This window comes from Gouania willdenowi, unplaced genomic scaffold (assembly GCF_900634775.1).
Source record: "Gouania willdenowi unplaced genomic scaffold, fGouWil2.1 scaffold_120_arrow_ctg1, whole genome shotgun sequence".
Taxonomy (NCBI): Eukaryota; Metazoa; Chordata; class Actinopteri; order Blenniiformes; family Gobiesocidae; genus Gouania; species Gouania willdenowi.
In genome coordinates, this window is record NW_021144868.1 from 472174 (window position 1) to 489381 (window position 17208).

General features: G+C 40.7%; 1 protein-coding gene and 1 pseudogene across 3 annotated transcripts; one reads left to right on the top strand and one right to left on the bottom strand.

Moving 5' to 3' along the window:
* Positions 1-1224: 1224 nt before the first annotated feature.
* LOC114458495 (ribosome biogenesis protein bop1-like) lies at positions 1225-13141 on the bottom strand. 3 transcript variants are annotated; one of them, XM_028440875.1, is made up of 16 exons: positions 12981-13141; positions 9865-10000; positions 9634-9747; positions 8373-8527; positions 8191-8308; positions 3736-3837; positions 3446-3661; positions 3220-3381; positions 3073-3153; positions 2794-2863; positions 2587-2719; positions 2325-2505; positions 1973-2264; positions 1812-1896; positions 1558-1665; positions 1225-1497 (listed from the first exon to the last, which is right to left on the bottom strand). In XM_028440875.1, the coding sequence occupies exons 1-16, from the start codon at positions 12995-12997 to the stop codon at positions 1344-1346; spliced, it is 2124 nt and encodes a 707-aa protein (XP_028296676.1). In that variant the 5' UTR covers positions 12998-13141; the 3' UTR covers positions 1225-1343. The 3 variants fall into 3 exon arrangements, with proteins under 3 accessions (XP_028296676.1, XP_028296675.1, XP_028296674.1); XM_028440874.1 differs by having other exon boundaries at positions 9634-9744; positions 9865-10015; positions 12981-13096; XM_028440873.1 differs by having other exon boundaries at positions 9865-10015; positions 12981-13096.
* A 1223-nt stretch (positions 13142-14364) lies between these two features.
* The window catches only part of LOC114458489 (uncharacterized), a 7037-nt pseudogene continuing 4193 nt past the window's right edge, over positions 14365-17208 (top strand).

Here is a 17208-nt window from a genome sequence, read left to right on the forward strand (position 1 = left end):
GTGTGTGTGTGTGTGTTTATGCGTTTTATATTTTAACATTATGGTGATGTGATGTTTGTGTTGAACCATTTTCACTTTTTACACCCATGGTGTGTGTAATGTTTGAGCATTTAGTGTGTGTGTAATGTGTGTAATGTGTGTGTTGCTGGAAGTGAATCAGACTCATTTTGTTCAAATCTATTTATTGTTCCACAAACATTTTATTCGTCACATTTCCTGTAATACAAACAAACCTTCCTGTTTACAGTAAACATGTTGCTTATCATCAAACTACAGTGTGAAGGTGTTTGTTTACATTAACAACAGTCTATGTGTCGCTGTCTATGTGTCGCTGTCTATGTGTCCCTGTCTATGTGTCCCTGTCTATGTGTCCCTGTCTATGTGTCGCTGTCTATGTGTCGCTGTCTATGTGTCGCTGTCTATGTGTCGCTGTCTATGTGTCCCTGTCTATGTGTCCCTGTCTATGTGTCGCTGTCTATGTGTCGCTGTCTATGTGTCGCTGTCTATGTGTCGCTGTCTATGTGTCGCTGTCTATGTGTCGCTGTCTATGTGTCGCTGTCTATGTGTCGCTGTCTATGTGTCCCTGTCTATGTGTCGCTGTCTATGTGTCGCTGTCTATGTGTCGCTGTCTATGTGTCGCTGTCTATGTGTCGCTGTCTATGTGTCGCTGTCTATGTGTCGCTGTCTATGTGTCGCTGTCTATGTGTCGCTGTCTATGTGTAGCTGTCTATGTGTCGCTGTCTATGTGTCGCTGTCTATGTGTCGCTGTCTATGTGTCGCTGTCTATGTGTAGCTGTCTATGTGTAGCTGTCTATGTGTCGCTGTCTATGTGTCGCTGTCTATGTGTCGCTGTCTATGTGTCGCTGTCTATGTGTAGCTGTCTATGTGTCGCTGTCTATGTGTCGCTGTCTATGTGTCGCTGTCTATGTGTCGCTGTCTATGTGTCGCTGTCTATGTGTCGCTGTCTATGTGTCGCTGTCTATGTGTCGCTGTCTATGTGTCGCTGTCTATGTGTCGCTGTCTATGTGTCGCTGTCTATGTGTCGCTGTCTATGTGTAGCTGTCTATGTGTAGCTGTCTATGTGTCGCTGTCTATGTGTAGCTGTCTATGTGTAGCTGTCTATGTGTAGCTGTCTATGTGTCGCTGTCTATGTGTCGCTGTCTATGTGTAGCTGTCTATGTGTCGCTGTCTATGTGTCGCTGTCTATGTGTAGCTGTCTATGTGTCGCTGTCTATGTGTCGCTGTCTATGTGTCGCTGTCTATGTGTCGCTGTCTATGTGTCGCTGTCTATGTGTCGCTGTCTATGTGTCGCTGTCTATGTGTAGCTGTCTATGTGTCGCTGTCTATGTGTAGAGGCGTACGGTTCCGTCTGCTCCAGAGGAGAACAACCAGGGCTGTGATGGATGGAACGTAACGTCCAAAACACCAAGATCCTGAGTGATCACATGACCTCTGAGAACTTTGACTGGAACGATGAGAGGGTTCTGGAGCAGGTCACTGGAACACACACACGTTAATTAATAACTCTGATTATTAACAGTATTTTATGTGGTTTACCTGTAAACGGTTCCATGACAGACGATCACTGAACCATCGTCAGACGCTGAAGCAAACAGAGGGTAACCACGGTGATAAGCCACGCCCCTCACCGCCTTCTTATGGTGTCTACAGAGACAGGTGAGGTACGGACAGGTACAGACAGACGAGGTACAGACAGACGAGGTACAGACAGACGAGGTACAGACAGACGAGGTACAGACAGGTGAGGTACAGACAGGTGAGGTACAGACAGGTACAGGTGAGGTACAGACCGTAGCATCCTGTAGGGTTTGGTTGAGAGGTCGAGGTCGAACCAACTCAGTCTACAGTCATAACTGCCACAGATCACATGATCCCCTGCAGACACACACAGGTGAAGCTCTGCCCTGTGGCATACAGTCAGGCTCCACCCCTTCTCAGTCAGGTGACCTACCTGTGGGGTGCACGGCCATGCTGGAGACCCACTTGGCGTTGGCCTGCAGCTTCTTGGTGAGCTGCTGTTTGAGGAGGTTGTAGACGCGCACCGAGCGTTGCGTGGCGACAAAGAAGTAGGGCCTCAGAGGGTGGAAGGATACGTTCTGGACCAGCCCTTTGTTCCTGCTGAACGGGTTCTGGCTCCGCCTCCGGCTCAGCTGGTGGATCAGAACCTGCAGGTGGCTGGAGTGGTCGGGCATCACTGAGGCCAGATAGTCGCCCTTAGAGTGCCACGTCACCTGGTGGACCACCTGAGGGCCACAGGCTGTTAGTGCTGAGTCAGCACGCAGGGTCTGACCACGCCTACTTACCTTTGGATGACCAATCTTCAGTCGGATCCACTGGTTTAGCTCCTCCCCCTTAGTCTCCACCCAATTACAGCTCACCCCCTCTGATGGCTCCGCCTCCTGCTGAGACTTTAGAAGTCTCTCTGACGATGAAGTCACATGACCATCAGCCAATGAGGGTGCCAGGATCAGGACCACCGAGTCCCTGAGTAACAGACAGGTGAGTAACAGACAGGTGAGTAACAGACAGGTGAGTAACAGACAGGTGAGGTACACAGGTACTGACAGAGCTACAGCCAATAGGCAGAAGGCGGGGTTAGGGTTCCAGGCTACACTCTTCACAGCTCCACCCGTCTGAACCGTCCTAACACAACGAGCTGAACACACCTCCCAGAACCTGACGGAGCCGTCGTCACTTCCTGTCAACAAAGAATAACTGACATTCATCACGGTCAGTAGCTACTGACAGGAACTATGGAGGAGGAGGAGTTACCTGAGGCTAACCACTGACCACTGGGACTGACACTGATGGACCGGACCAACCCACTGTGACCTCTGTACACCTGCACACACACACACACACACACACACACACTGTTTACTTACTGTTATAATAATAATAACCATTTTAACACAGTGGTGGTGTGGGGGGGGGGGGGGGGGGGGGGGAGTTTAATCTATCCACATTCTGGATTCATGTGATCAGAGGACAGACGTGCACAGAACATCTATCTGTGTGTGTGTGTGTGTGTGTGTGTGTGTGTGTGTGTACCAGGGACTGTGTGGTGGGGAATGGCAGCAGGTCTCTTGGTTTTGGTAGTTTAGGGATCAAATCCTCAGGGTTGACGTTGACCTGAAGAAGTACAGACAGGTGAGTTAGAGGTGAGCTACAGACAGGTACAGACAAACAGGTACAGACCCGTAGTTTCCTCTGTCTAGGACACAGGTAGAGGTCGAGGCAGCGCTCAAAACGTTCGTGAATGAAACGAGAAAAAGCCGGAACGTGACGGAGGCTGGAGAACTTGGTGGGAACGAAAGGTAACTTCCTGTCTGAGGGATCCTGCTGCTCCCATAGCGCCCTCTGTAGGAAGGACACACACTGTAACAGCGCCCTTTGTAGGGGAACACACACACACGTCCCTGACCTCCTCCTCAGTCAGCAGATATTCTGGAGGGGGATTGTAGGACTCTTCATGTCCTGGGAGGCGGAGCTTAGGAGCAGGAAGGTGCATCCTGTGTTTGTTGAGGATAGAAGAAGAGTCCTCATTGGTCCACAGATCGTAGTACCGCCCCCTGCTGTCGTCCTCCACCCGCCGGGGTTTGATCCAGCCCATCTTTATAGCATGGACCATCTTAGACACCTGAGGGGGAGGAGTCAGAGAGTCAGTGTGTGTGAAAGCATGTGCAGGGTCAGAGGTCAACCATCATCACTAACCTTGTCCTTCTCAGTGAGTGAAGGGATGAAGCTCCGTTTATCAGATGGTCTGTTGGTCACAGGATGGATCATCACCTCTCTGCTGAAGAACTCTACGGAGGGCTGAACACACACACACACACACACACACACACACACACACACACACACACACACACACACACACACACACACACACACACACACACACACACACACACACACACACACACACACACACACACACACACACACACACACACACACACACACACACACACACACACAGTGAAATACGATGGTCAGACACCTCTGGACAAAGTGTGTGAGCTGTTACAAGTGTTAAATGATCTGAGGCGTAGAAACTTTATAGAAAGCTTAACCTGAGGAAGCGGCGAGCGGCGTTAAACCACTACAGTGGCCGTGAACAGAGGGAGAAGGCTGGGCGTCTCTGCCGCGCAGGCAGCCTGCAGCCGACGGCGGGGAAAGCGAGGCGGGCTGTCCCTGTGTGTGTTTTATAATTCATCAATGCTGGTCTATGGACAATTCTATTTTTAATCAAACATGTACTGCAATTTAGGAATGCCTTGTTTTAAGATGTCACCCTTTGATCTTCAGCAGGAGGTCTTTGTAATTACATTATGTACAGTTTAAATGACCTGCTCATATGTGATTATAGTAGCTTTAATAAATGTCTACTATCAACATGTGACTCAGCAAACTAGAGCTGAACATATTCTGGATCAGTTACAGAAACATAAACACGTCCTGTCTCAGACCTGCTTTATGAAGTCTGATCTCCTGCTAACTTCTCATACACAGAGGAGAAGACAACAAAACAACTTCTCACATGGTTCAGTGCTGGTCTGAAGAGGCTGATATTAAGCTCCAGGGCTGCTTTGATGCCAATGACTGGTTCGTTTTCCAGTCTGACAATGTGGATGAATTCTGTGACGCTGTTACATAAACTTTTACATTGACTGCTGTGTTTCCACCAAAAGAACCTAAAGAACACTGCAGTCAATCCATAGATGAACTCTGACGTAACATTGAAAATACACGAGCGATCATTAGTGTTTCCATCTGATGATGCGGTTCCTGTCCTGTTACGCTCAATAAAAAACGTTTCTATGGGGACCGTTAGAGCGCTACTTTGAAGAGGACGACCTTCAACGCATGTGGAAAGGAATAAAAAACATTACGTCCTGGAAACCAAGTACAGGAAGAACTGTTCCTGTTAACAAAGCTCTGCTTAATGAGCTCAACAACTTTTACTGTCGCTTTGAATCTGTTGATCCCTCGTCTTCCCAGAATGCATTGAGCAGGGTGCTTTTATGATGACGCAGCAGGAAGTTCAGTGTGTCTTGTCCAGTTCCCAGATCCAGACTACATTCCTCCTCGTCTACTGTCCCTGTTTTAACATATATCTACAACTTGTCCCTGTTTTAACATATATCTACAACTTGTCCCTGTTTTAACATATATCTACAACTTGTCCCTGTTTTAACATATATCTACAACTTGTCCCTGTTTAACATATATCTATAACTTGTCCCTGTTTTAACATATATCTACAACTTGTCCCTGTTTTAACATATATCTACAACTTGTCCCTGTTTTAACATATATCTACAACTTGTCCCAGACAGATTTACAAAGTCCACCATTATTCTGGTTCCTAAGAAATCTCTAGTGACGTCCTGTGACCCTCACGTCTGTTCTGATGAAGACTGTTGAGCAGCTTCTACTGGACTTCATTAAGAACCAGATCCTTGTGTGTGTTGATCTGTTACAGTTTATGTATAAAAAACAGGAGCTTTGAGGATTTGATCTCCTTTACTTTGAACATTTAGACAATGCTAAACTAGAATGTTGTTCATTGATTACAGTATTTAATGCATTTTATTCTCTTGTCTGAGGTAAACTGGTTGATTAACTTCCATCTGTTGGTCTGAGTGACGTTATGTGTAAGTGGATGTTTATCTTTTTAACTGGTAGATCATAGAGTAAAAATATATAAGTGTTTATGAGTCCTGCATCTCCTCAGGGGACATTTTAAGTCCTTTGTTTTTTACTTTATACACTTCTTCTTCTGACTCCAGTTTGATCATCAAATATGCTGATGTCATCATTACTGAGAATGATGATTCATCTTATAGAGCAGAAGTTTAAAATGTTGTTCAGTGGAGTAAAGAAAACATCTCAAACATGTGAACTTCTTTTAGATTTTAGTGGTGATAACTCTCACACGCCTGTTATTAATAATTCTCAAGTGCAAATTGTTGAGAAATGCAAGTTTCTGGGTTTAACTTTGTCTAATGACCTGAAATAAAACAAAAACACTAATAACATCGTCAGGGTCTGTTCTTTCTGCAGAAACTTAGAGCATTTATTAATAACTATCATGGCTCTACACTAACATTTCCAGTGGTGACACTGGTGCGACTAACTTTCTCAGTTGGTCGCACCAGCACAGAATTTGGTCGCAGCATTTTTTTCTTTTTTTTTGAGTGGGGGTGGGGGTAGTCTACAGCATAGCCACACATGCTAATGAATAGTTGACTTAACTAACGTACTGTAGTTTCGTATGCAGTAAAGATTAACAATGACTCAAGATATATTTGCTAAATGTTTTCATGTCAATATTAAGTTTTTCTGCAACAAGCAGTGGCTGAAAGTCTTTTATATTATTTTAAAAGAAGACGTACCAATGTTTTTAAATAACATTAAATCATAACAACAGGTTACATTTATTCTGTTTTATTATTTTACATAAATGCTGTACATGAATTAATTTAACAGTAACATAACCAACTTATCATCTACATTGTTTCACCCCATGAATTAAATTGAGAGGGTCCAGCTCTGATAGTGGGGTCTCCTAACCCTCTTCCCCTGGTCAGGGGTCTGTAACCTTTACTCTACAAGGAACCATTGAACCTCATCTCACCTGGATTAAAGTCCTCCTGGAGCCATAAAGACCTTCTCTATGAAGGTACTTGAATTGAAACATGAATATAATAACACATGATCATGTGATCAACACATGCTAATTACTCATTTCATAAAACATACATATTTAACCTATACATTGGTGGTTAAATGAATCTGTTCCCACACAATTAAAATCTGTATTTTCTTCCAGAAATAGTGTTTTTGTTGGTTTAGTTTCTTACCAGGGATTTAAAACTTAAGGTTAGTCACAGGTGGAGGAAAGTTGATGGTCTGTAGATGTTGTAGGAATGTGCTGAGTCATTGTACAACCTGATTTATTTTAGCTTAATAAATTATTATATCATGATTTTATTTGTCATTAATCATTAATAACCTCTGTAAAAAATAACTATTATTTCAATAGTTTTTAAAGCTATAGGGAGCCATTGTATAAGAGTCAAAGGGCCACATTAGGCTCCAGAACCACAGGTTGCAGACCCCTGCTCTGGTAGAACCACAGCTGAACATCTGTCCTGGTATCATAGTCCATCAGTTCTGGTCCTCCATGATGGTTCTGATGAGTGTGTACGCTCTATTGCTGAGCTCAGCACGTTCTTCATTTTACTGCTGCTCTCAATGTGAGCGTGCACTCAGTGATCGACTCATTATGTCTGACTCCGTTCACGGACCGCCCACACTCCAAAGGAGCTCATTGATGTTTATATTCGGTACATTAACCATTGCATTACCCGCAGCCAAGTTGCGTGAGCGTGCACCGTCTCCTCACCCACAGCACTGCAGTAAAACCAGCCTCCACTCTGAACTCCTCGGTCAACCTCCACCAGCCAATTAGCAGTGCCCGTTTATACACCGTTTTACGGTAATTCCGCAGCGCAGAGACAGAGAGAAAGAGAAGTGAACTCTGTGGGACATGACGGATCGTTCAGCTGCTCCGTATAAAATATTGTCATCCTATACGTACTCGCACAAATGTGACCAGATAAAATTTTCACTCGCACACACTGAAAAAATACTCGCATATGCGACCATTTTGGTCGCAGTCTCGAGCCCTGTCTAAGATTCTGTTCTGTTCTGGAGGATCTCTATGATTACAGACTCTTTAATCGTGCTCTGAGAATCATCAATAACTATTCTGGTACTGGTCACCCTGTTGTTCTAACTTCTTCCCTCCAGGAGAAGATATCGTTCATTGAGATGCAGGACATCTCGCCGAGTTAACAGCTTCTTCCCACAAACTTTGAAGGCTGTTCTTGCACTTTTATCGGTGTATCGTTTTATTGTTGTATTGTTTTAAGTAGGTTATGTGTGTGTTTTTATTACCACACTTCATAGTGTTCATTTATTTTGTCTATTTTGGTGTTTGTTGTTGCTGTCTCTGGTGTATTTTGGCACAAATATTCCAATGTGTTTTTTCACTGCAAATGGCAAAGAAATTGAACTTAAACTTTAACAGTGTGTGTGTGTGTGTGTGTGTGTGTGTGTGTGTGTGTGTGTGTGTGTGTGTGTGTGTGTGAGGCTCACCTGGTACTCGTTGAAGCTGACGTCTCCAAACTGTCCTCTCTGTAGACGTTTGATCAGCTCCAGCTGGTCCTCAGACAGAACCACATCAGAACCTGTCTGCTGGTCACACACCGTTCTCCTACACATGCGCACACAGTTGAGCTAGTACAAACTGCTGAGTCATGATATGTTCCAGTACTCACCAGAACTCTGGGTTCTCCATCTTGTCCAGGAACTGGTCCAGCTCGTCCTTGTTCCTGATTGGTTTATAGATCCTCCGCCCCTCCAGGTCATAGCCAATGTGAGGAAAGTCTTTGTACCAGTCCATGGGAACATTCCCCACCGTGTTCCTGATGTCCTGCACACACACACACACACACACGCAACACAACCATCAGCGCACACACATACAGGTTGTGGAGAGCCTGCGTGTCCTGATGGAACGTTTCCAGCTGGATACACGATGGATTCCTGATTCCTGAAAGGTCATCTGTCTCTATTTGTCATTGAGGACGTGGAAGAAATCTACATGATTAGAATCATGGTAGCAGGGATGCTGCTAATGGAGCTGGCGGCTATCTGATCTATCGTAAAGTCTGTATTAGGTTGGCAGCCATTTTGGGAAGGCTGCCAGTCATCACCTGAGGTTTGGGCAGGGCATTGAACTCTCAGACTATCATGAATGGAGAGGATGTCTCGACCAATTGTTTGAGCACACTAGCGTAGCTTCTCTCTTCACTGGTGGAATAACTGCATGCCAACCGACCACTGGGTTACCAGCGCCCTCTGCTGATCTAAACAAATATCTGACGTAAATACAATGCAATTGAACTAAAAATAAATCTTGAATGAAATAAATAAAGAAATAATACAAATGAAGAAGAACCTATTAATTTAAATTCTGGTTCTATAGTAAACAATGCAAAACTGCATAATAGTCATTTTTCTTTTTAAAAGTGCAACTAAAAATGTATTTTGTGCCTTAACAATTGGACTTACAAAAAAAAAAAAAAACATACATTGCACCGATTTACGTCAGATATTTGTTTGGACCAGCAGAGGGCGCTGGTAACCCAGTGGTTGGTTGACATGCAGATATCTTGCAGTGAAGAAGAGATGCTATGCTAGCAGACATAGCTAATAGAAAAACGTGACTTTTACAGATTTCACGTAATATTAGATATTTTTTGTGCTAAAGGGGTAATGAATCATTTATAAACATGTTTAAGAAAAAGAAAGAAAGTATTACAGATTCCGCCTGCCGCCCACACTTCTGGATAGCGCCTTCTGCTGGTTAAAAAAGTACTGCGATTAAATTTTCACGGTATTGATGTGAATCGTGATGCTTATGAATCGATTTTTAACTGCCATACGATTAATCGTTACATCCCTAGCGCGCGCCACACACAACCATCAACACACACACACAAAACTATCAGCGCACACACACACACAAACACACACCTCTTCATCTGAGGAGTCCTTCTCGTACTCATCCTCTCTTTGCTCCGCCTCCTCCTCATTAAGGACACGCTCCTCCAGCTGCTCCACCTCCTCATTAAGGACACGCCCCTCCTGCTGAGAAGAGAGGTCCACACCTTAGTCTCCCTGACCCAGCAGGTTATCTCTACCTGCTGATTGATTACCCAGTGACTGATGACCCTAATGATTGATTACCCAATGATTGATCTCTACCTGCTGATTGGCTGAGGGCTCGTCCTCAGAGTCGCTCCCCGACTCCTCCAGTCCAGAGTAAACACTTTCCTCACTGTCTGAGACATCTTCATCACCCTCCTCTTCCTCAGCAGGACTCATGTTGAACGTTAGGCACCTGCTCACAAACAGACTATTAATGAACTAATTAATCATCAGACACTGAATACCAGGGGCGTCAAACTCATTTTAGTTCAGAGGCCGAATAAGCTTTTTGACTCTCGCTCTGGTTTGGTTCTTCCACATTAGGTCAAAGGTCAGAGGGAATAAACTCTCCATGGCTGACGGTGTAGGAAAGAGATTACATTATTTTACCCATTGAAGCTTTGATTCCTTGAAATATTTTTTGCGTAAGTGTGTATCGGTCTCTGAGGCAGAAAGACCGAAGGTGTGGTTCCATAAAGGAGGGTTAACAAACTGAGTCTAGCCATAAACTCTGGGTCAACTACCCAGTAGGGATGTACGATTCACTGAACTCCCGATACGATTCGATTCCACGATACTGGGTTCACGATAGCGATTCTCTCACGATTTATTTTACAAAAATGGGACTGTATACAAATTTTTTTATTGGGAAAACAACTAGAAAATACTTTACTATTTCATTTTATTTTTATTGTCAAAAGAAGTCCTTGATAAACAATTCAAAACAATGCAATTTAAGTAAAAATAAATCTTGAATGAAATAAATAAAGGAATAATACAAATGAAATAAATATTAATTTAATTCTGGTTCTATAATAACAATGCAAAACTGCATAATAGTTATTTTCTTTTAAAAATGCAACTGAAAATGTATTTTGTGCCTTAACAATTGGACTTTAAAAAAAAAAACAACCGTGATTACACTGATTTACGTCATATTTGTTTGAACCAGCAGAGGGCGCTGGTAACACAGTGACATGCAGATATCTTGCAGTGAAGAAGAGAAGCTATGCTAGCAGACAGAGCTAATAGAAAAACGTGACTTTTACAGATATTCAAGTAATATTACAGATATTCTTTCGGTGCTAAAGGGGTAATGAATCATTTATTAATATATGTAAGAGTAGAAGGCGGCCAGAAAGAAAGTATTAGCAGACTCCGCCCACCGCCTACACTTGTGGATAGCACCCTCTGCTGGTTAAAAAAAAAAGTACTGCGATTCAATTTTCAGAAAATTGATATCAACTGTGATACCTATGAATCGATTTTTATAACTGCCTTACGATTAATCGTTACATCCCTAATACCCAGCGATGGGAAACTCTGGGTATCTGATTCATTACAGCTGGTATGAAGTGGATCAATAAACTTTGAGTACAAAAAGCGATAAAAAGCCATCATCAATGGACCAATGATTACACAAACTACCATGGTAACCACCCAGCAGATAGTGATTATTCACCCTGATGGTGAAATAAGTCAGTGTTTGATGAATATGATCTGTTCTAAAGGTGTGTTCAGTCTTCAGTGATTATAGTGATTAAATCACCTGTAATTAATAACACTTTATGATCACTTCATCACTTTATCTCTTCAGTGATGTGACGAGTGGTGAATAATAATAATAAAATGTGTCTGAGGAGACGTGTCAGCATCATAGGATGTCTGTATAGAGAGTCCTCCTGTTACACTGGATATAAACACAGTGACTGATGCTTCATATCTAATCATTTATATTGATTTTAATGTAATATTATCACCAGATTCATCTCTACGTCATAAAAAAACACTGAAGTGGGACCCGAACCCACGATCCATCGCTTCCAAGACCAGCGTCACAATTCACTGTGACATCATACCTTCATAGATGTATGATCTATAGATTTAAACTGTATAACAATATAAAACAATAATCAAGCCTTAAAAGTGTATTAATTTAAATGATCATCTCCTCCTTTATATTATCTACAGGTTTGTATTCAGTGAACTTTACTACAGACGTCAGTAGATGTTTTAATGTAGATCAACCTCTCAGTGTGTTTCACTAAATGATCTACATCTACAATGTTAGAAAGAAAATTAAAGTTATCACAAAAAAAAACATAAATCAACACAACATTAGTAATGATGTGAACACGTCTGTGGTGTGTGATGTCACTAATGTGTTTCAGAGAAAAGTGTTAAGGTTCATTAAAGTGTTCAGGTGGGCGGAGCCAGGTAGAAACCCAGGGTTTCTTTGATAAAACCTGTCAGTGACCAGGTTAGTTCATGGACAATGTTACCATGGTAACATACTCAGAGATAAACATACCTCATGTTTAGGAATGAGATACTCAGAGTTTGAACATAACCTACTTTATGGAATACCCCTCAAGTTAGCTGGTAAAGCTAATGCTGCTAAAGCTAATGCTGCTAAAGCTAATGCTGCTAAAGCTAATGCTGCTAAAGCTAATGCTGCTAACACACAAGCTGAAAATTCTGTTTTTTCCTGACTTTTGAAACTGTTTCAGCTGATGGCGTTACTTAGTTCACTTATCAACATGTCCATCTTGTGCATTTCCTCTAATTTGTAAATGTAAATAAAATAATATCTAAATAAAATATCATGGACCTGGTTAGTGATTGATTAACTTCATAAATTTACCGTTTCACAGTGTGAACTCATACTGTCCTTTTCACACTCAGAAATCTCTCTTTACCATCAATAATAATAATAATAATACATTTTATCTATAAGCACTTTTCAAAAACTCAAACACTTTACAGTTGTTAAAACAATTACACAAGTCAGTAAAAGAAAGCAACAACAATGAAGTAAATAGAGAAAAAATACATAACAATCATAAGTTAAAAGTTTGTAGAAGGAATGTAAACAGGTAGTCGGTGTTTTCATTCACCAGGGGTCACCTGTGTGGAAGCAAGGACTGCCTCGCTTCAATGCTGCTGCTGAGCTGCTCCTTCGGTTTTTAAAAGTGCTCAGATCGGCTAAAATCAGCATCAGCGGAAAACATTGGACACCTCCTCTAGTCTGAATATGTGTAATATTAATAATATAAACACTATTAAAATACTAACTATTTCTGAAATAACATTATAAACGCTGTTAGGTTGGAAATATCAACAGAGTGAATGAGTTTTGTTACGTTTATAACAGTTAGACATATGACTCTAACCTGCTTCTTCTGCTCATCTTCCTCCTCCTTTGCTCTCTTTAATCCGATCTTCTTCATCTTTTTCTCCTCTTCTAGTTTTTCACGGACACACGTGGGACAAGTCTTCTTCTTCTTCTTCTTCTTCTTCTGCTTCTTCTTCTTCTTCTTCTTCTAATGGTTTCCGGCAGGCTGTACACTAAAAGAAGCGTAATGCTGCCCTCTACTGTTCACTTAGAGTCACTCCATTTTAGATTCTCAAATAGAGGTTGGTAGATTGGAGATACCTCACCACTGCCTTATCTATTAAAATCCACTCTGTTCTTGGTGCAAATATTGACTTTATTGAAAACACTGTCAGCCCAAGAGTTGAAAGTTCTTTAAATAACGTTCCCCTTTCTACATAATAACATCTACAGGCCAATAGAACATGGGAAATAGTCTCAAATTGACCACACTGACATAATCCATCCGGATGTTTGCCTTTTGGATTTAAATATGCAGCTAGTCCACAATGGCCCAGTCTTAATCTGGTTATTTAACGTGATTTGATCGGTAAGTTGTCCACAGGAGTCTAGTGCCCTACACACTTTAAATAATGCCTCCCTCTAGACTCATTCTCCCTTTGCCATTGTTGATACACAGTAGCTTCTTCTTCTTCTAATGGTTTCCGGGAGGCTGTCCACTAAAAGAAGCTCAATGCTGCCCTCTACTGTTCAATAGAATCACTCCACTTTACAGGTGCTGCTCATACCATTAGAATATCATGAAAAGGTTGATTTATTTCAGTAATTCCTTTCAAAAGGTGAAACTTGTATAATGTCTACATACACAGAGCCTAACCCATGAAAAACCAATACTACACCTCATCAACACAACATCTGCTCTAACCCCAGAGGAGCATCAGCCATAGAACCAGAATAAATAAACAATCTCAGGTTTATTTTACTCAATCCAATCTAAAGCACAGCACCTCCAGCTGTAGCATCAACGCTTATAGAGATAAAAAAATAACAATAAAAAACAATAGAGATAATAAAATTAATAAAAACAACAATAGAGATTGAATAGAAATGTGTTTGTCCTACTTATCACGTACTTAAAATAAATAAAGAAATAAATATGTAAGAAAGGTGTATCATTAATGATAATATAAAATAATGCAGTGAGATAACTAAAGAGGAGAACGAAGCTGAGTGAAGTTAATTAATCCGGATTATTCTTTAATAATGTGTAAATTTAGAGATGACCCGGAAGCACCAGGATTAAGTCATTACGTCACCTTCTGACGTCATGACGCTGTGCATCTCGGCACTACGCAGTCGGATTGTTGTTGTTTTGTTTGGGTGTTTTTAAAGCGTAGGATCGGATTAGCATTCAGTTTCAAATTTGAATCGTTTTGAACCCGCTTCACTGTCCGTGCTGCCCCCCGTTAGCCTGGTTAGCTTAGTCAGCTGGTTAGCTTAGTTAGCTGGTTAGCTTAGTTTGCTGGTTAGCTTAGTTAGCTGGTTAGCTTAGTTAGCTGGTTATCAGGATGGAAGCTGTGAACGTTCCTGCTTTTCTCACCAAACTGTGGATGTTAGTGGAAGATCCGAACACCGACTCTCTGATCCGATGGAGCCAGGTAACCTACAACTAACTAACTAATAAATAACTATCTAACTAACTAATAAATAACTATTTAACTAACTAATAAATAACTATCTAACTAACTAATAAATAACTATTTAACTAACTAATAAATAACTATCTAACTAACTAATAAATAACTATCTAACTAACTAATAAATAACTATTTAACTAACTAATAAATAACTATCTAACTAACTAATAAATAACTATTTAACTAACTAATAAATAACTATCTAACTAACTAATAAATAACTATCTAACTAACTAATAAATAACTATTTACTAACTAATAAATAACTATCTAACTAACTAATAAATAACTATCTACTAACTAATAATAAAAACTATCTAACTAACTAATAAATAACTATCTAACTAACTAATAAATAACTATTTAACTAACTAATAAATAACTATCTAACTAACTAATAAATAACTATCTAACTAACTAATAAATAACTATTTAACTAACTAATAAATAACTATCTAACTAACTAATAAATAACTATTTAACTAATAAATAACTATCTAACTAACTAATAAATAACTATCTACCTAACTAATAAATAACTATCTAACTAACTAATAAATAACTATTTAACTAACTAATAAATAACTATCTAACTAACTAATAAATAACTATTTAACTAACTAATAAATAACTATCTAACTAACTAATAAATAACTATCTAACTAACTAATAAATAACTATTTAACTAACTAATAAATAACTATCTAACTAACTAATAAATAACTATTTAACTAATAAATAACTATCTAACTAACTAATAAATAACTATTTAACTAACTAATAATAACTATCTAACTAACTAAAAATAACTATCTAACTAACTAATAAATAACTATCTACCTAATATAAATAACTATTTAACTAACTAATAACTATTTAACTAACTAATAAATACCTATTTACTAATAAATAACTATTTAACTAACTAATAAATAACTATTAGACTACTAATTAATAACTATTCAACTAATAAATAACTATTCAACTAATAAATAACTATTCAACTAATAAATAACTATTCAACTAATAAATAACTATTCAACTAATAAATCACTATCTAACTAACTAAATAACTGACTAAGATGATTTATTTAGTAATAAACATTTAACATCTAAAGTGTAACATTTAATGATAATAATAATTTTAATTATTATTATTATTATTATTACTAATGCAGCTGTAAAACAGCTCAGTCATCCTAAAGGTGGCGCTACAGGAAGTTTCTAAAGTTTAACGTTTACAACATTAACAACTAATCAAACTAATGAGCTTCATTTTAAATCTGTTATGTTTTCAAGGTTAGGGGGCGGGGCAGGGGGCTTTACAAACCTAACTCCTCCCACAATCTGTACTCACACTGTATACACACACACACACACACACACACAGTAGTGATTGATCAACTATACACAGACTCACTGATCATTAAAACATGGAGTCATTGTAGAAGATGATTGGATAATAGTGTGTGTGTGTGTGTTGTGCGTGTGTGTGTGTGTGTGTGTGTGTGTGTGCGTGTGCGTGTGTCAGAGTGGTTCTAGTTTCCATGTCTACGACCAGGGTCGGTTCTCTAAAGAAGTTCTCCCAAAGTTCTTCAAACACAACAACATGGCCAGTTTCATCCGACAGCTCAACATGTGTAAGTAGCTTGCTAAGATCCGCCCCTACCGCCCAAGCTCCACCCCTACCAAAACACATAGAACCCACCTGTTGCTGGCTTTCAGACGGGTTCCGGAAGGTGGTCCACATGGAAGCAGAGCGGCTTGGTGAAACCAGAGACAGACGACACCGAGTTCCAGCATCCGTTCTTCATCCGAGGAGAAGAAATCTGCTGGAGAACATCAAACGGAAAGTGACCATGGTGCGTATCGCCACCAGAATCATGTGACGTGTGCGTTAATGTGTAACGTGTGGTTCTGTTATTCCAGGTGAGTCGTCAGGAGGAGGTCAAAGTGTCCACAGAGAATATTTCTCAGATCCTCAACGACGTTTCAGCAGATGAAAGGAAAACAGGAGACCATCGACTTCAGGATCAGTGCCATGAAACAGTGAGACCAGGGAACCAGAATCAGACCTGGTCCGTGATGTTCCTCAGCTCTAATTCTTGTTTCAGGGAGAACGAGGCTTTGTGGAGAGAAGTGGCCAGTCTGAGACAGAAGCACACACAGCAGCAGAAGGTCGTCAACAAGGGTCAGAACCAACAACACTTAGCAGTTAGCACTTAACAGTTAGCACGTCACATGGTCTCTCTCTCTCTCTGCAGCTGCTGCAGTTTCTTGTGTCGCTCGTCCAAACAAACAGAATCCTTGGAGTCAAGAGGAAGATGTAATAACACGCACACACAGTAGGGGGCTATGGGGGTTTACCTGTTGGAGCTTCTTTACACCTGTACCTGTAGGACCAGGTTTGGGGAGGAGCCTACTGCTTTAATCCAAGCGTTTGATTGGTTGTTTGTCTCTGCAGCCCATTAATGCTCAATGACTCAAGCTCCACCCATTCTCTGCCCAAATACAGTCGCCCACTCTCATTGGAGCCAGTGCAGGTAAGCTCCGCCCCCATAGTGACAAACATGAGGTCATGTGACCTGA

What these genes read in the sequence shown, in the direction of transcription:
- LOC114458495 (XM_028440873.1), bottom strand. An exon ending in AGCCCTCAGCCAATCAGCAG is followed by an intron (nt 9,748 to 9,864) that starts GTAGAGATCAAT and finishes CTCTCTTCTCAG; the next exon opens with CAGGAGGGGCGTGTCCTTAA. An exon ending in AGGACTCCTCAGATGAAGAG is followed by an intron (nt 8,528 to 9,633) that starts GTGTGTGTTTGT and finishes GTGTGTGTGCAG; the next exon opens with GACATCAGGAACACGGTGGG.